This window comes from Quercus robur, chromosome 10, assembly GCF_932294415.1.
Source record: "Quercus robur chromosome 10, dhQueRobu3.1, whole genome shotgun sequence".
Lineage (NCBI taxonomy): Eukaryota > Viridiplantae > Streptophyta > Magnoliopsida > Fagales > Fagaceae > Quercus > Quercus robur.
In genome coordinates this window covers 27,128,717-27,147,537 of record NC_065543.1, presented here as the reverse complement: position 1 = coordinate 27,147,537, position 18,821 = coordinate 27,128,717, and the positions used below count along the sequence as shown (strand labels likewise).

At 33.8% G+C, this 18,821-nt stretch overlaps 1 protein-coding gene and 1 long non-coding RNA gene across 2 annotated transcripts; both read right to left on the bottom strand.

Annotated features, from left to right (window-relative positions):
• Nucleotides 1–355: 355 nt before the first annotated feature.
• LOC126702840 (cell division control protein 2 homolog) lies at nt 356–6,699 on the bottom strand. The gene is made up of 9 exons (XM_050401697.1): nt 6,507–6,699; nt 6,226–6,264; nt 5,937–6,121; nt 4,431–4,551; nt 3,711–3,884; nt 2,489–2,652; nt 1,524–1,611; nt 1,339–1,392; nt 356–773 (listed from the first exon to the last, which is right to left on the bottom strand). The coding sequence occupies exons 2-9, from the start codon at nt 6,232–6,234 to the stop codon at nt 684–686; spliced, it is 885 nt and encodes a 294-aa protein (XP_050257654.1). The 5' UTR covers nt 6,235–6,264; nt 6,507–6,699; the 3' UTR covers nt 356–683.
• Nucleotides 6,700–13,306: 6,607 nt separating this feature from the next.
• On the bottom strand, nt 13,307–15,255 carry LOC126702841 (uncharacterized). The gene is made up of 2 exons (XR_007647860.1): nt 15,121–15,255; nt 13,307–13,628 (listed from the first exon to the last, which is right to left on the bottom strand). It is a non-coding gene; the product is annotated as an uncharacterized LOC126702841 (long non-coding RNA).
• Between the last annotated feature and the right edge of the window lie 3,566 nt (nt 15,256–18,821).

Sequence of the window (18,821 nt, the reverse complement as noted above, 5' to 3'; positions counted from 1 at the left end):
AAGAACAAACTCTCCCAGCAAGTGCTGGTTAGGTCAGTAGGGTAGGTATTCTACCTCCCACCACGAAGGAAAAAGCCCACGTAGCATGCTAGAGATGATTACAAAAGTACTCATTATAGTCATGTCTTGATTTCAACCATTCTTTCATACTAGTTCTTAAGTGATGAATGCTTTGACAAAGCCTGTCTCAGGAGGAGATTTGTTAGCCTATATAAATTTCAATCTTGTAGGCCAAAAAGTGATCTAGCGTGCTAGGCTGCTAGCATTTAAACCAAACACCAATTTCGAAAACTCTGTTAGCTTCAAGTCTAATTAGGGAAACGGGGAGGAAAAAAGAGGGAGATAAGATACATAATAGCAATACAAGGTAAAACTAACTTTCCAATTCCACATGAAAAAGTAGTTTGTTTTCTCTCAAACAATAACAAACGAAATGATTGTACTTCTTAGGAAATGAAGGGGGAGAAAAATTGAAGCAGGCTCTAGCTGTTCTGATATTTTTATCCAAAACCAAATCAAAGTAATCTAAACTCCAAGGAAAATGCAAATAAAAAAGAAAGAAAAAACAATCGCAACAAAAAGACCGCACACATATTTCTCACACAGGTGAAACCCATAGAATGCTACACATTAATATAGACACTTCTCTGCCACGAGGATGGTTACAGAGAATCTGGGTAGAATCAGGGCACAAATCCGATATCTTTGAAGTATTCATGCTCAAGAGCACTCCTGGCTGTAATTCTTCTGCTGGGGTCATAGCAGAGCATTTTCTGGAACATGATACAAAATGCATAAACAGTAGGAAAACATAGTTGCCAACATGTATAACATTTTATCCATTTGTGATGATCTAGAATAGTTATGTGCTCTAGCCCATGAAAAGCTTCTAACTTCTAGATGTCAGAAGCCGATAAAGTGAGAAAGCATGTCCTCAAGCAGATGAATTTGGGTTCATATTTGAGTTAAACAGGAAAATAAGCTTATTGCTAATATAAACATTGCAATATCAGGCGGCTAAAACCATGAGCTAAGAACCTGTTTTCAGGCCAACATAGAAGAGCTACGACTTCTTCATAATTTTTCTTTTCTTTCACGTTTTGTGCATTACCAGAAATATATATTTTATATATCAAAGTGTTTTCAAGTAGTTGACCATTTTTCTTTCCTTTTTCCCCCTAACTTGCAAAAGCTTGAGTTAAAAAAAATAAATAAATAAATAAAAATAAAAAAACCTTAACTAACCAAGAAGCTGCCATTAAAGCAAAGGATTTGGAATATCAGTTTCTCCCCTCATGAGGGAGACAACTATAATAAATACATCAAATGCAAACTTACTGAAAGAAGATCAATTCCAGCTGAATCAAGACTTGGAACCACAGCTGTCAGATCCTGGTTGTAGGGCACGCAAATTTTCAATAAGATATACCCTCAGGACTTGATAATTGAATTTTTTTTTTTTTTTTTAATTAGTCATGGTAATGGACGTTTATGGAACAAAATAACACATAAAGTTAAGTTACCTTAGAAGGCCATTTGGGAAAGGCAGATTTATAATCAGGCAAAGAAGTCACACCAGGCCACGTATCTTCATTTGGAGTACCCAAGACCCTTCATTTAAAAAATTAAAAATATAAAAACAAAAGAAAGACAGAAACAAAAAAAAGATAGACAGACAGACAGACAGAGAGACACGTAAATATAATAATATACATGCATCTTTAGAAGAAAAGTCCTGTAGCAACTTTTTTCCAGATTTTTTTTATTTGTTTAACTACTTGACAAGAAGTCCTGTCATTTTTTTGAACCCACAACCTCACCCTCTGTCCCACTATTTTGGGAAGGAGGAAATAAGGAAGTACCAGTTGAGCTATAGCTCATTGGTTATTTTCTCCCAAATGTTCTAATTGAATAAATCATCAATTTGAAAAATACTTCTACCATTCTTTCATTTGGCATATATATATGAGCGACATTATGTATATTGATTGCTAAGTTTACACACGCACCTAGTGAATTTATGAACCCATGACCTTAACCTCCACTATTTTCTTCTTAAGGAGGAGGTGCCATTTGAGGTAGAACTCATTGGTGAGAGAGAGACCTTATATTTAATGGCTCAAACCTTACTGTGCACATCTAATGATTGTCAACCATATGATTTCTTCAATTATTCAAGGTCAACTAATTATATATGCAATGAGCATCTAGAATGTAACCCATCAGATTAGATTTGATTTTCATCAAAAACCACATGCAAAAATGTAGCAGAGTGCCATAATAAATAAACCCATAATCCAGTCCAGTAAATTTGAGGCCACATTATCCAGCCACACAGTGATCTATTCAGGTATATGAATAATCTATTTACATGCATAGCAAAATATTTATTTATAGCACATTCAGATTCACCCTTCCAATCATATGGCTGCCAACTTAATTATCCAAGAAGTTTGATAATGGAAAATGTGCCAGGGAAGCTATTCACCTGAAAATTTTAAACAGCTCATCAATCTCAGAGTCCCCAGGAAATAATGGCCGTTGGTTAACCATCTCAGCAAATATACAACCTACCGACCACACATCAACAGGGGTAGAGTAATGGCGGGATCCAAGCAATATTTCTGGAGCTCTGTACCACAGTGTCACCACCTAAATGGAGCCACAAAGAATCATCATCCAGGTATGATAATAATTGATGGATTGAAATTTTTATTTATTAATTAAATTTCTTATTAAGTGATAGCAGTGGTATTAGAAACACTGCTATGGTGGTATATCATTTTGTCATTGAAACCCAATAAGATACAATTATGTAAAGGGGAAAGTCCCAATAAAAATAGAAATTTATCCTCGTGACAAATTAAACCCCACATTTTCATTATTGTGTCAATTACTTGAAAATTATGAAACTCTTGAGACCATAGGTGAGGTGTTGTGCACAATATTGAAAATACGGGGGTTCAAAGTGACACATTTAAGAGTATGGGCTTTAATTTGTCAAAAGAATAAACTATCGGGTTCTTTTTTTTGGACTTTCCCCTAAATTAAAATTTTCATATTTTTAACCAGATAGATTTGTCAAAGATTCTGCTGTCCATTAAGGGCTGTTAGTGGCTTTTTGACAAAGCAAGAATAAGAATTTTTCATTGATTAGTTCCAATAAACGCCTTAAGTAGTTCTACAAGAGCAATGAGCCATGAACAACAAAGTCCAACAACAAAAAATGGTAGAATATGCACCTCCATAGGCATTACGATTTTTTGCAGGTCTTGTGAAAGAAGAAAAAACTCAGATCTGGTAGCTAGCCAAATGCCCCACATGACAACAGGCATTAACCTGCACATATTTTCTTCACTTCGTGTTTATTTTTTGGATAAATCATATACACAGAACTCATGCATGTGTACAAGATTGAGCTCATGATGCACCCTCAACAACTTTTAGTAGGGGAGGGGATGCCATTTGATCCAAAGGCCATAACTTTTACTCTTTGATTGTTACTTACAGGTGGATTAAATTCATCATAGTGTTCAAATTTTGGCAATGAACAAAGAAAGCCCAGAGCAATTGCAATAATTAAACATCATTATACACTATTACAACAGAAAAACTCTATTGATTGATAAGTACGCATCACCCAGTGTGTCTTGTCTACAAGAGAAACACAGATAAGAACAAAGGATAGTTGAACCCAGAGAAATTTATACCTCATGTGTAAATGTCCTGACAGGAATACCAAATGCTCTGGCCAGTCCAAAGTCAGCAAGCTTCAGTGCATTGGTGCTGCGATCTATGAGCAAATTCTGGGGTTTCAAATCTCGATGAAGAACTCTATGGGAATGACAATAAGCAATGCCACGTAGAATTTGATAAAGGAACATCTACAGAAATGAAAATTATCACCGATTGAGTATTTCCATTGCATCATTATTGCTAAATTTAATACAGAATCAAGGTAAACCAAAAACAAGTTAAGGAAGAATGCATTTAAACCTAGAAAAATTAAACCCAAGAAAAAGGGTATGGTGAAAATATGATCATATTAGATTGCACTGAAAAGTTCTTATAATATGATCAACAGGTAAATGAGAAAGAAAAATATGCAATAAATGACACATATTTTGGGCTGGAAAATCCATGCTCGGCATCTGCAGGAATTGGCAAAAGCTGAAAATTTGTTCACAAAATATCAAAAAAGAAAAACAATATGCATCTTATTCTACCGTCTCTAATCTCATCACAGAAGTTGTGAGGCATTAAAACCTAGAAATGGCCTGCACCTGATGAGACAGTATTTTTATTTGCCAAATTAGATAACTACTAAAAGAACTACAATTCTTTCACTCAAAAGATCACCCACAAAAAAAATGAAGAAAAGAAAAATCTTATTGTATAGAGTCTCCAAAGGGCAGAAAGCAGTCAATTACTTTTACTTGACGTAGATCCTTTGCAAATTCTGGAGATGAATCCATGTGCTTCTTCAGATCCAAGTCAAGGTACTCAAAAACCAGATACAAGCGCTTCTCACTGTGCACCACATCTTGTAACCTATCAACCACAAATTCATCAACAATTACAGGCAATCTCCAAGAGACAAAATAACCATCATAATGTTATCATAGATTTAAAGGACAAATAATTGATGCCAGACAGTTCACATCTGAGAATTTCCAAATGCTAAAAATTTATGTAGCATGAAGATTCTTGTAACATTCCCTGTAGTGGACACATCAGCTGACCAGCATGCATGTGTATTAGTCACCTCTACGAGCACCAACTTGCAGTTGTTTTGTTATGAGGTTGACATGCTAATGCCATTGTCCTCATTAAGCTTGCTGCTCTTACAAGAGCTAACATGCACAAACTAGAATGCTAATTGTCTAGCACTTATCAAGAAGAAGAAGGAAAAAAAAAAGGTTCTCTATCCATAATCCTTGTAATTGTATATGCACTTGCCCATCAGTTCAAGAAGCAACCAATCACAGGAACCAGAATTTCTTGGATATGAATAACTATAGTGTAAATCTCTCCCCTCAAATATCAGGAAAGCAGCGGCAGCAGTGCTCTAAATGAATTAGAAAGGGCGTTGATTAAGTGTCCTATTTGCTAATCAGCACCTCTTCCCTCCCCACAAGAAATGGTGGAGGGTAAGATCAAAAAGTGCAAAACTATTAATAAAAATGTCATGTACACAGGATATGTACAAAAGTCCCTCTAAGGAATTTATATAAAAAGCTATATTCTATAAGAAAGGAGTCTACAAAGTCTACAACATAGTGCATATCACTGATGTGAAAACAAGACCATTCAAACAATAATCTCAAAGACATAGATTTCGGCTCAACACAATCCATTGAACGTGTAATTATTCCCCTCCCTCCAAATGACCCACAATGAACATAAGAGAGCTATATTCCAAGTAAAAGATCCACAATATTTCCCAAACCAATTCCTCTACTCAAACAGATTTGAGCCTTACCTAATGGACCCCAAAAACAGAAAATACAAAAGACCATAACTCATGAGGAACTTCACAATGCACAAGTTGCTGTCCACAGAAAGAAAGTGACTCTTTTTGGAACCTTAGTGCACCAAATGCATTTCCAATGGCGCCTCTTAAGACCTCGTTATATGATCAAACATCAAACTTAGCATTACTAGTCAACCTTCACCTCAAGCAATCAAAACCTTTTCCATTTGAATATAGAATATTAAACATAGATTCCACTGATTGCAATTCCCAATCATTAAAAAACATACAAAAATACAATAATCCATGACCATGTGCCCCCAAATTCGGAATTTCCAAGCAAGATGTACAGAAGCATTCTTATCAGCTATAATTGCATATAACTTTCGGGATCAGGTGATTCAATGCTTGATTACCAGTCCAATGCTTGAATCAATGACACGAATCAAAAGGAAATGAATACCTGACAATGTTGCCATGCTGCATTTCTTTCAAGAGGGAGATTTCGCGAATTGCGGTGCTTGGTACTCCCTCGTCTTCCTGCTCCAGCCGAATCTTCTTTAAAGCGATAGTCTCATTAGTCACGCGGTCACGAGCCTTATAAACCACGCCGTATGTTCCTTCCCCAATCTTCTCAACTTTCTCATACTGACTCACATTCACATTCACATTCACAAACAAAATTAAAGTCTAAAGAATTACAAATAATGAAAAAAGAAAAAACAGAAAATTATATCTGGTGATGGACTAACCTGCTCCATCCAATCCAATCCAGTCCAGTCCAGCTAAAACTGCTCCAAAGCCAAAGGAGAGATATTAACATATTTTTCAGTAAATTTCTTGAAATTGAGCGTTTTCACAATAAATCAATAAAAAAAAAATAAATCAAATTAAATTAAAATTAAAATGAAAATCATCGACGCCAGTAAGTAACATTCACACCAAAAAAAAAAAAGAAAAAAAAAAGAAAAAAGTGGATGCATCGGCCATACCCATTCACAGTGAAAGAAAGAAGAAGAAGAAGAAGAATTACCTTTCTCCGGTAAGCAGTGGAGAAAGTTCAGTTGAAGAGAAGAGAAGAGAAGAGAAGAGGGAAAGGAGATCGGATGGGAAAGGAAATATCTACTCTCAACTCTCAACTCTCAACTCTCAACTCTCTACTCTCTACTCTACTCTGACGCTCTACTCTACTCTAGGGCGCCCTTTTTTTTCATTTTTTCTTTTTTTCAATTTTCTTTTTTAAGTTTCGGTCTTTACTTAAAAATCTTTGTAAGTCAATTCAATAAATTTTGCTTAAGAAATCAACAAAGTAGCCGAAATTCGATTTTTTTTTCTTTTCTTTTTTTTTTTCAAGTAAAAGTCCGATTATCAATGCCCACACATCATATTCATCAATAAAATATTCTACAAATTCATAGATAAACCTTTTTTTTTTTTTTAGAAAAATTGATAGATAAACATATATTGAAATTTTATCGTGTCTTATATTGAAATTTGGTCTTTTGGCCAATAATGTAATATTATAGATATAAAAAACATAAAAATAAAAACATTTATCAATTAATATTGTTTTTAAAAATAATTTGTGAGCAGTTTGTTCAATAATTAATTATTTGTAATTGCTACCCTCCCATGTAGGGCAGGATTGACTAATTAAACTTATTGATCAAGGGGCTTTCAGGTCTCCAACAATACTAACACAAGCGAGAGACCCTCTATGCCATCTTAGTGATGGCTACCTTGGAAACACACAAATAATCCAACCATTTGAATTGACAAGATTTGAGAAAAAAATAATAATTTTAATTTGGCAAGATGTGAGAAATAAAAAATAAAAAAAGACCAAATCACTACAGTTATTATTATAATTTTGAAACCTATATGTTATATTTAATATTTTAGGTAAATTGTAAAGTACACCCTAAAGTTTGGGGTTACTTTGATTTTACAGCCTGAAAATTGAAAAATTGGATTTTACACCCTAAAATTTACCTCTGTTAGCACAAACAACCCCTCCATTAGTGAACTGGCCTAGGTGACCGTCAAGTGACATGTTGTCATCTAACATGTATTTTTTTTTTGTCACGTAAGTAAGTCCACTAACGAAGGGGCTGCTCTTGCTAACGGAGGTAAACTTCAAGGTGTAAAACTCAAGCAATCCTAAATTTTAGAGGTGCACTTTACAATTTACCCTTATTTTGATTTATGACTTTGCCTCTATTTGTGGACTCTAATTTACTGACAAACCCTACATGTACCAAAGATATTTTTCCTTTTTCTATTCAATAACTCACTTTACGAGAAAAAGTTTTAAAAAAATTTCAAGTTACATTTAATCTAATTTTTTAAGGAATGTTTCGACAAATCAACATTTGAATTATATTGCTTTGCCATACTCTTCGTACTTACAAATGTCAAGATTATCGGAGATTAATAACTATTTCATCATAAAAAAATTTAAATTTAAAGTATTTTTAATTTTAACATTATATGCAAAACATAAGTTTATAGATTAGATAAAAATAATATTCAATTAAAATGAAATTTATGAGGTGAGATTTATTAAGAGGCAGCCAACAGGACTCCACCCTATTCACGTGAACATGGTCAAAACCTATGTTTATTTCAACGTTTGGACTGAGGATGTAGTCTCTTACAAGGTTATGACGAATGACTTGGTAACGCCATATGACTTGGGGGCACTATAGTACAATATGGTCTATAATAAGAATGTCTTAAATCTAAGTTAAAGACATAGTCATACTAAGAATTGTGTGGATTTGATTGGATCAAATTGTATAGAATAAGTGTGTTATGTGAGCTTGTACATAGGTGCGGTTTGGATTGGGCGTCTACGTTTACAAGTTTGCGTTTTCTGGCTTTTTTTTTTCCCCAGTGCGTGAACAGTAACATCACATGGATGCACTGTGCAGGAGACAAAATTCACTGTTCACGCACTGTTCACAGGTCCCACGGCATTATTCACACATTAAAAAATTATTTTGCTACAGTGTTTTCAATTTTCAGTTTCAGCAAAAATAAACCGACCCATAGTCCCACAGAAGGCATTTACTAGGTAGATCTTGACTATATAAGTGATTACAAAGAACCCTAATTGTAATATGACTAATCCTATTAGGGTATAATATAAAGGTGACTAGTGTTTCCTTTAGTTGTGGTAAATGGTTCTAGACCAATGTCCCACTCTTGGTGGGGACAAACATTATGAGTCATGCCACATCATGAACCATACATGCAAGGACATGTGTGCAAAAGCATCATAGAATCCTACATAAGCTAATTACAAAGAGAGTGATAAATGGATTGTTTGAATTTGTGCCCTAAATTCCAATTTGTATGACATCATTTAATTAATAGAAGTTGTTTATTTTATATGAGAATAAATTATATGTAATCCATGAGATGCATTATATGTGAGTTATGTATGGGAATGAGATTTGCATACAGAAGGTCTAATCACAATTCATTGTAAACTCATAATTTTAGTTTATAGTTGCTAATAAAATTGGGCATTTTATATGATAAGAGTATTACATATCAATTATGAGGATCTGTCTTGATCATGAAAGTGGTTGTTAGAAGGGTCAAGGTTGTCGAACGAATCTATCTTGTAAAGAAAGAATAGAATTTTGAACAAGAGAGGGAAAACTCATATAGAGATATTTTAGTTATAGAGGAATTCTTTTAGCTGCACATAACTCATTTCCACAAATATGGATCTTTGGAAATAACCCTTAAAAAAAACGAGTGTTATTGTTGAGGAGCTTATAAACATTAGACATGAAGGTAATTTGGTTTGAGGATAGCTCACAGAAACTATGAGACAAAATAAAAAGAAGAAACCTAAGAAGAAATGGAGTAGAAGGATGCTTTGCTCATGCATGTTCATTTTAGCTATGAGCTAGTTGTTGGTTCTATACTTTAAAAAAAAAAATATTATTATTAAATATTTGTATGCATGTATTGGAGTAATATACCTACTAGGTTTTAGGCGAAAGGAAAGCAAAGATAATACTCTACTTGACAGTTAGTGAAGGGTTCTTGCTTTTTGGGCTTTTAAGTTTGGTATGAGACATGAAAATTTGTGGGAAGAATAAGAAGAAGAAGATGTTGGGGTGTCCTTTGGCAGTAAAGTTAACAAGATTGTGGAAGACTAGGACTAATGCAAAGTGTAAACTATTAGATTAGTGGGGTTATCTTTTTATTCTCAAACTTAGTTTTGGACTTTCTCAAAACACTTTGATTGGAGGGTTAAAGTGTTTCTTTTGGAATTGTTGTTGATGCAATAGCTTGTGCTAATGTGTTTTAGCTATTGTACGCAGTGGTAGTTAGATATAAGCTAGGAACCGAGTTAGTTACTTGATTAAGGAAGAATTAAAACTCCAAATAATGTTTTTACAACTAACCCAAATTATACGAGTGTTTTTGCATTTGGGCATTTTTCCTTATTAATAACAGCTTGCAAAAGAAAAATGAGTTAAAAACACTATAGTCGAATGAATCAATAAAGAAATGGAATGAAATGTTGTGCAGCAATAAGAATTTGCCACTTTTGATTTTTTAGTAATTACGTTTTCACTCTCAACGAAAACTAGCTATCTCTAAATGAAGATTTCTCTCTACCCATTGAGAGAAGGTGGTATTTGGTGTATACTACTACATATAACATATATCTCACATAGGGTGAGTATCATGCTTGTGGGATCCACTGTCCACCCCATGTGAGAGAGACATTATACAAACCTACTACAAAATAAACTTTCATTAATTTCTCACTCTATTCAATGGTTGCCAAATTGATTTATGAATAAGTCTAAAATGAAACCCATTGGTTTTTTTTTTTTTTTTTTTTTTTTTTTTGAAAATGAAACAAATTGCATTCAAAATTAATGAGAATCAAAATACAAAGCTTCTAACGCAAGTGATGGAAAGTTCTCCAACCATATAGTCTCATCAGCAATATTTCTAACATATTGAGCTAATGAGTGAGCTACAGTATTATCAGTATGCTTAACACAACTAACTAACATAGACTAAAGACCTGAACCAATATGGTGGATGTCCTCATACTCTCCCAAGTGAGAATGATTAACCCAAGGTTGTGGAATGGTAGTCATGACATTTGCATTGTCTCCCTCAATGATCAACTCTAAGAAGCTCGAATCTATTGCAAACTCTAGAGCCTTTCAACAAGCCAGCACCTCAGCTTCCTTACTATTCATTACCAGGGGACCCTTAGCAGACACAACGGCCATGATCTCTCCCAACTCATTACGCAACAAAGCCAAAGGCGTTTAGAACAAGGAATATGGAAACATCAAAATTGAGTTTATATCCAGGACTAGAGGGTGGGCTCCATGATGTAACTTTCACAGTGTTTGTCGGGATAGCCAACTGATCTTGAGTCTCTTTATATTCATCCAAATATTCCCTTGCTCTCTTTACTAGCCACGCTGGATCTTGTAGGTTTCCTCTATGAAGAACCGTCCGTTGGTTCCATAATAGCCATCCCTATACTAGAAACAACTCAAACTCTTCCAACAGCAACTTGTTCATCAATTCCTCAACCAACTGCAAAAAAAAATCATTTTGGCCACAGATGCATTTCTATAATTGCCTCGAACACCTAGTCCAAACATCCTATGCAACACTACACTCCTACAACACATGAAGTACAAATTCAGTGGCCTTTCTTACAGAGTACACAGCTGCCATCCTTTGCAATTCTTCTACGAGCAAGATTTTCACAGGTTTGAAGTATATCTTAACATGCTCTCCAACCAAATTCTTTGATTTTATTAGGGACATAGAGCTTCCACAAATTGGCCCACACCTGGCATCCAGCTATTTCTGAAGAACTTTCACCCTGCCCATTCTCTTCCTACATGATCTATCTAGTCACATGATAGCCAAATTTCATTGAATACACCCTATTTTTATTGTATAGCCAATAGAGAGCATCAATAATCTGTCTATGGCTCAAGGGGATTCGAAAAATGGCAGTTGCATCATCTCAATGGAACTTTATTTCAATCAGCTCTTTATCCTATGAACGGACATTCTAATCAATCAACTTCGTAACACACCACTCCCACTCCTCCTCTAGTGACGAGTGAATCACCATATTAGTTGGGTGATTAGGAATCCACTTATCGTTGGTAACCTAAATAGATGAACCATCTCCCACCCTCTATCAGCAGCCTCTCTTTAGTATAGGTTAAGTCACAATTATACTCTTCCACACATAAGAGCTATTTGGTACATCCATGGCCTCTAAAAAGTTACATTGTGGGAAATACCTGGCTTTGACACAGCCATAGAGCAGTAATCCATGTTCTTGAAGTAGCCTCCAACCTTGCTTGGCCAACATTGCTAAGTTAAAATTTCGAATGTCACGAAATCCTATCCCCCCCCCCCCCCGCCCTCCCTCTTTCTTGGATCTCGACACAAGGGTGACTTAATGCATTTGAGGGCCTAAGGTGAAATTGAAATTGAGGCCTTTTATATATTTTAATGTGACCCTTAGACAAAATTAAATATTACTTAAACTCTATTATCTTTTTTTATATGAAAAATTACTACTAATTAACATATGTAGTTTTTTTTTTTTTTTTTGGCAAGTCTATAGACAAAGAATTTGATAAAAATTTTCATACCTGTTGCTATGGCAGATTGATAGCGGTAAGTAAAAAAATTATGTTAGTGGTGGACTTAGATGAGAACTAGTAAATGTTTGTCAACTCAACGTATGAAAAATGTTGTGAACTTTTTTGTCTATTGCTCTCTCTTTTTTTCTTTTTCTTTTTTTAGAAGTGTAGTATTCACAATATTTTCACAACAAATCCTAGGTGTTAAGTTGATACTTGTTCTAATTTGAACTCACTACTGAAATTAATTTTTTGCCTTCAAAAATAGCTTATAACAACTTGCCATTTAGGATTTATTGTGAAAAATGTTGTGGATGTAGCATTTCTCCCTCTTTTTCATGTTTTTTATTTGATAAAAAAATATTATTTTATTTATTGGATAATATTTGGGCTTAATTAATACTATTACAAATAAATAAATAATCTTATTAGTTAAAATTTGGAGGCCTTTTTTTTACTCGGGGCTTTAGGCGACTACATCATCTGCTTCTATTATTAAGCCGGCATTGCCTTGACAGCAAGTCCCACTTCTTCCAACGAATCTTCCTCTCATCACCAACCTGACCCCACCAGAATCTTGATACATAGCATTGAGTTCGTCACACAGCTTCACAGGTAGTTGAAATACCCCCGTTGTATAGGTAGGAACCGATTGAACCACAACTTTTATTAGCACCTCTTTACCAACTCTAGACAACATTTTGCCCTTCCACCCTTGTAGCTTTTTCCAAATGCTATCTTTAAGATAAGATGAAGTTTGGTATTTTGAACGTCTAACCAGTGTAAGTAACCCCAAGTATGACTCAAATCTATCCACTTCCTTCACATCTCAAATGTTTTTTCTCCAATCTTTCTAGCTACCATCAATATTCTCATTGAAGTAAATAGAAGACTTCTCAAAGTTAATGCATTGACTTGATGCTGCGGCATATAACTACAAAATCTTAGTGATCACTTGTACCTACTCTTGAGTGGCTCAGCAAAATAGTAGAGAGTTGTCACGACCCAAACCTGTACTCTAGATTTTAGAGCATTTCCGGCATGTTAATAACAAGTTAAACTCAATACTAACACGAACCAATTAAAGCTGAAGGTGATTATCAAAATTTCACCTCTCGTCATCCGTTTTCATTCCTTGCATAAAAGCCATAATATACAAAATTCATAAAAACTTAAATCTTCATTACATTCAAACTTGCAAGTTTGAACACTTGGCTGAAACTAAAGATTTTCGAGTAAATATTACATAATTAAACATTTAGCAAAAACTCTTTTTTACAAACCTAACCCTAAAGATATACACTGGGGTCCAAAACAAACTTAATAGCATCTTTGTTCATGAGAATCAAGTACATCTTGATACCTCCTATACAACAAAAATCTATATCTTCTAAACAACAAAAGAATTATACAATCTAAACAATTGAGAACCATGAATCTCTTGCCACCTCTAATACTCTCGCTGCTTCCAGAAAAGAACCTATGCACTGAAATATAATAGGGCGAGTTGCAAAGCCCAGTAAGGTTTTAAGTTCCATGAGCATTTAATAAGAATGCGTGTAAATCAAATACTCTATGTATATGCCAGATTTGATAAATAGTCTTCATACTATTTTTAATAATAACTTATGAACTTTCATACGAAGATACAACATTTTTCCTTTCATATAATAATAAAATGACATAATAAGGAACTTTAACATATTTCAATAACCTTATCTTTAAATAGACTATAAAACATTTTATCATAAATTTTCCATCAGACTTATAATACATTCAACATACCTTTCTTATCATCATACTTTTCTTATAAATACAAAATAGCTTAATGGCTCATTAATAATATATTAGTCAGTCTAATTGTAAGTCTGTCACATCTTTTGGGAGGCTTCCAACACATTGTGTCAAGCATCCAGCATTCTCCACAATTCTAGGAAATCTCATGATCATATCAAAAATATCACACCCCTTTCGGTGTGCTTAAATCATCAACCGTGGGGTCGGTTGGCATCCTCCACAAGTTGGTATTTTCCAACAAGGGCAGATGCAACAAAATCCTCACCACTTTTAATGGTCGATCAATACTTCCATGGAAATACCGGTACTTTAACCCCTACTGGCTGAGTTCAAATCATAACAATGGAATAATCCAAAAACTATATTTTTCTAACAATTATACATTACATAAATACTTCATAATAGTGGCATATCCACTTAATTCTTAAATATTATGTTCATAGTATAAGTAATAGCATCAAAAGTTTTCATATATATAAGATTCAACAATTCACGAACATCTATCTTTACTTAAATCATGCTCATATATAATATCTCTAATTAAAATGTTTGAATGTATAATAAATTTTCTAAACAAACTTTATACTTATCAAACGCACATGTCATATATCTCTTACCTGAAAGCAGAAGACGTGAGAAAGTTGGATAAAAGGAGCTCAAGTGTCCATGTTCTCGTCACGTAAATGAAGGACCAAAACTTATTACTAACAATTTTTCTAAGTATATAGATTTATATATGAATCACCACCTAACTTTCAAACTTAAGAAAATCTTAATTCCCATCTCACAAAGGTTCCCCACAGCAACACATAAATACACACACACACACACACCAATCACATGATCAAAAGAATCTATAGACTAAGTTTTGAATTACGAATCTTCTGCCATACCAAGCAACAAATAGAAAATGCTTGTAGCATCATGTTGGTCAGGTTATAATTATAAGCCAACAAGAAAACTTAATCAACTAATAATTAAATTTTCCTATTAAAACAACATCTTTACAAAATAAACTCACCTACAGAACAACCTTTACAATCTCTAATTCATTATCTCAACTCACAATTTTCTAGGTATAATAAATTAACCATAATACCTTCAGTCTTTTAAATTACTAACACAAAGTAAACAATTACACCATTAAAATACCCAAAACAAGAAATAGTTTTATTTACTTACCCACAAACTTTGAAGCTAAAACTTTAGTGTTAGGTGTTTGATTTCTTCTTTAGAGAGAGGTATCTATGGTTTTGGTGAGAGAGGGAAGTATGGCCGGATTAGGCACAAGCAACGAGAAGTAAAGAAAGAAGAACAAAGGAAATAAAAAGGAATAAAGAAACAAAGAAAAGGGAGTCTGATGCAGTAAGGAGATAAGGGAGAAAGGTGATGGGGCACGTGTCTTGCTAGGGGAAAAATGGGTTGATGACTCACCCATTATACTTTTCAAAATTTACTTACCACCCCTCCATAAACTTATATTCTAGAAAGACCCAACTAATAAGATGATTATGCACATATATATATATATATATATATATCCTTACCTTTATAAACTTCTTCCTATAACATTAAAAGAGTCTATTTCTTCTATAACATCAAAATATCAAAGTCTTATGCACTTAAAGTAATTAAAATAATGATAAGTATGTAAATCCATAAAATTAACCATGCATATAGGCTGGGATTTTACAAGAGTCATCCGCAAACAGTAGATGGGAATACTAGGTTCTCTCCTACAGATGGAAACACCATATAGCTGCTCTTCAATCTTTGCTCGTGCTAGTAAAGAAGGAAAACGCTCTGCACATAAAAGAAACAAATAAGGAGATAATAGGTCTCTTTGACGGTGCCCTCTAGAAGGTTTAATACTACCATAGCATTTACCATTGATACAGACAGAAAATGAAGGAGTGGAAACACAACACATCACCTTTTCAATCCAAACTTCAGAGAAGCCCAACTTGGCCATGATGCCTTTTAGAAAGGCCCACTCAACCCGGTCATAAGCTTTGCTAATATCTAGCTTCAATGCAAGAGAACCTGTTTTTCCTTTTTTTTACGACAATGTGTAGCATGTAAAGTTTCATATGCTACCAGAACATTATTAGTAATAAGGTAACTTAGGACAAAAGCACCATAGGTAGGAGATATCAAATGGGTATCTATTGGCCAATACTTTAGAAATAATTTTGCAAATGACATTACAAAGCCTTATTGGCCTGTAATCAGACAATTTTTTTGGAGATTTTATTTTGGGGATAAGGACAATATAAGTATAATTAATATTAGGCTCCATGTATCCAGAGTTTAGAAAATCCAGTACAACATTAATCACAACATCGCCCACAATATGTTAAATTTTTTTGTAAAAGAGAGTATTCATACCATCCTACTTTTCTTACTCTATTACTATCTTGAATAATAGAGATGGACAAATGTTTCAAATTAAAATGATTACATAAATTTAGAATTTTTATTGATAAAATTAAAATTTTAAGCATAAGTTTAGGTCGTTTATGTAATTTTTCATATATAATTTTATTAGAAATTTTATGTGGATTACAATGATTAGTGATTAGTTTAAAATTTAAAATGTTTAATTACACATTTGATCCTCAACCTTCTCCCTATATTTCAAGTTGGTCCATTTTAAATGTCTTAGTTTTAGTCTTTAACCTTTTTGAGAGGGCAGTTTTTAACCTTTTAAATGTGTATAAAAAAAAGGTTTCTAAAGTCACCTGATTAATGGAAAAATATGATGTGATAAGCAAAATTGCTATAATCAAGCATTGATGTTTATATGGAGTCTAGGAGGCTAGGTAGCAATTGTTGATGGTAGAGATATGTATATAAGCAAAATTACTAACATCTTGTTTTATAGTAGTTAGTGTGTAATTGTTTTTCTAATTGCCACACAGACTTCATATACGTATGAGTATATGCTTTTAGTGGGAAAATTGGCATTTTCCCTTAATTTACAAACTATGTAGCAATTTGTCCCTCTTTCCGAACTATTTAGGAATATGTCTCTATTTTGAAACTTGATTTTTAGAAAATCAAGTTCTGCTAATAACTCGATTTTAAGATTTTCAAGTTATGGCTAAATTTTGCCATGGTGGAGTAAGCTGATGTGGCTTTTCCCATTAAAAAAAATCTAGGTGGAACTTGATTTTGTTAAAATCAAGTTCCATACAAATGTTAAAACTCGCTACTTGAAATACTGAGTTCAAAAAAAATTTCAAAATGTAACTTGATATTTTTGACTATCGAGTTCTTTGGGGGGAAAAAAAAAAAGTTGTACAAATGCCACTACACAGCCAAAAACCCCACACCATCATTAGCAAACCCACTCAGCAACCACCACATAGCAACCAACCAAGAAAAACCCAAACACCACACAGCTAGCAAACTCACACAGCAACCAACCATCCACCACCATCAGTAACCATTGAAACTCAACCCGAGCACTGAAACCCAACCATCACCACCACCACAGTAGCACCGAAACCCAACAACCACCACCCCCGTTAGCAATCAACCACCCACCACCATTAGCAACCACTGAAACCCAACCATCACCACCACCATAGTAACACCAAAACTGAGATCAACCAACCCATAAAACAAAGGAAACCCAGCCATGACAGAAAATCAAGGAAACCCAAACACCACCAGCCAACACCAAAGCTCACCCACCCAATCTACTACCACCCCAAATCACCACCTAAAATCCACTGATCTACTACAATCGCCACCCAAAATCGTAAGCAAGAGAGAGAATCGAAGAGTGAGAGAAAGAAAGAAGAGATGAAGAGAGAAGAGAGAGAATCGGAGAGTGAAAGAAGAAAGGAAGAGAGGAGAGAAGAGAGAGAGAGAGATCATTTTTTTAAATTTTTTTGCAGAATTCGATTTTAATAAAATCAAGTTCTTTGTGGCAATTTTTTTGGCTTCCACTGTGGCACAAAACATATGGAACTCGATTTTAATGATATCAAGTTTTACACAGAACTCGATTTTATTAAAATCGAGTTTCAAAATAGGGACATCCCTAAATAGTTTGAAAAGAGGGATAAATTGTTACATAGTTTATAAATTAGGGACAAATGCCAAATTTTCACTTGCTTTTAGTGTTTTCATTTGTTAAGTCATACTTTTTAATTTGAAGCTATTAAAAGGGCCCTTTTGACACACATTTCAAAATTTAAAAACTAAACTTAAATATTTGAAAGGCTATGAAATAAATGTTGACGAGCAAATATATAATTAAATCAATCTAGAATTCTTCTAGGACCACTACTTTTTTCTTTTCCTATTTTGGTCCCCAAAACTAAAAAAATCGTTTTCATTTTAGTCCCTACTGTTATCTCACTAATGAAAATTGCATATGTGACAAATAGACTACACTGCTGACAAGCATAAAGTTTATGTGACCATTAAAATAGTATTAAAAAATGTATTTGGCATTTAAAAATGCCACATCATCATTCTAATAATAAAAAAGCCACATGAGAAAAAACAATAAAAACAAAATTCTAAACTTGTGATTTTTCTAAAAATAAATTAAATAAATTTTTTTTTCATTTCATTTATTTTATTTTGGAATAACATATTCTTCATGGAAGAAAACATTTTTCCCCAAATGGTTGTGTAGAAAATTATAAAAAATAAATAAAGTTTTTCTTTTATTTTCTTAGCAACCAAACTCTTTAAATCACCAAAACACTAAATCCTATCAAATCAAACCGAAATGAAAAACTTCAACTATACAAGCCAAATCCATATGAAAACCTAGCCAGTTCTTTCAATTTCTCAGTACAAGCCAAACTCATATGAAATTGAGAAGCCAAACCCATATGAAATCGAGAACAAAACCGAAGGAA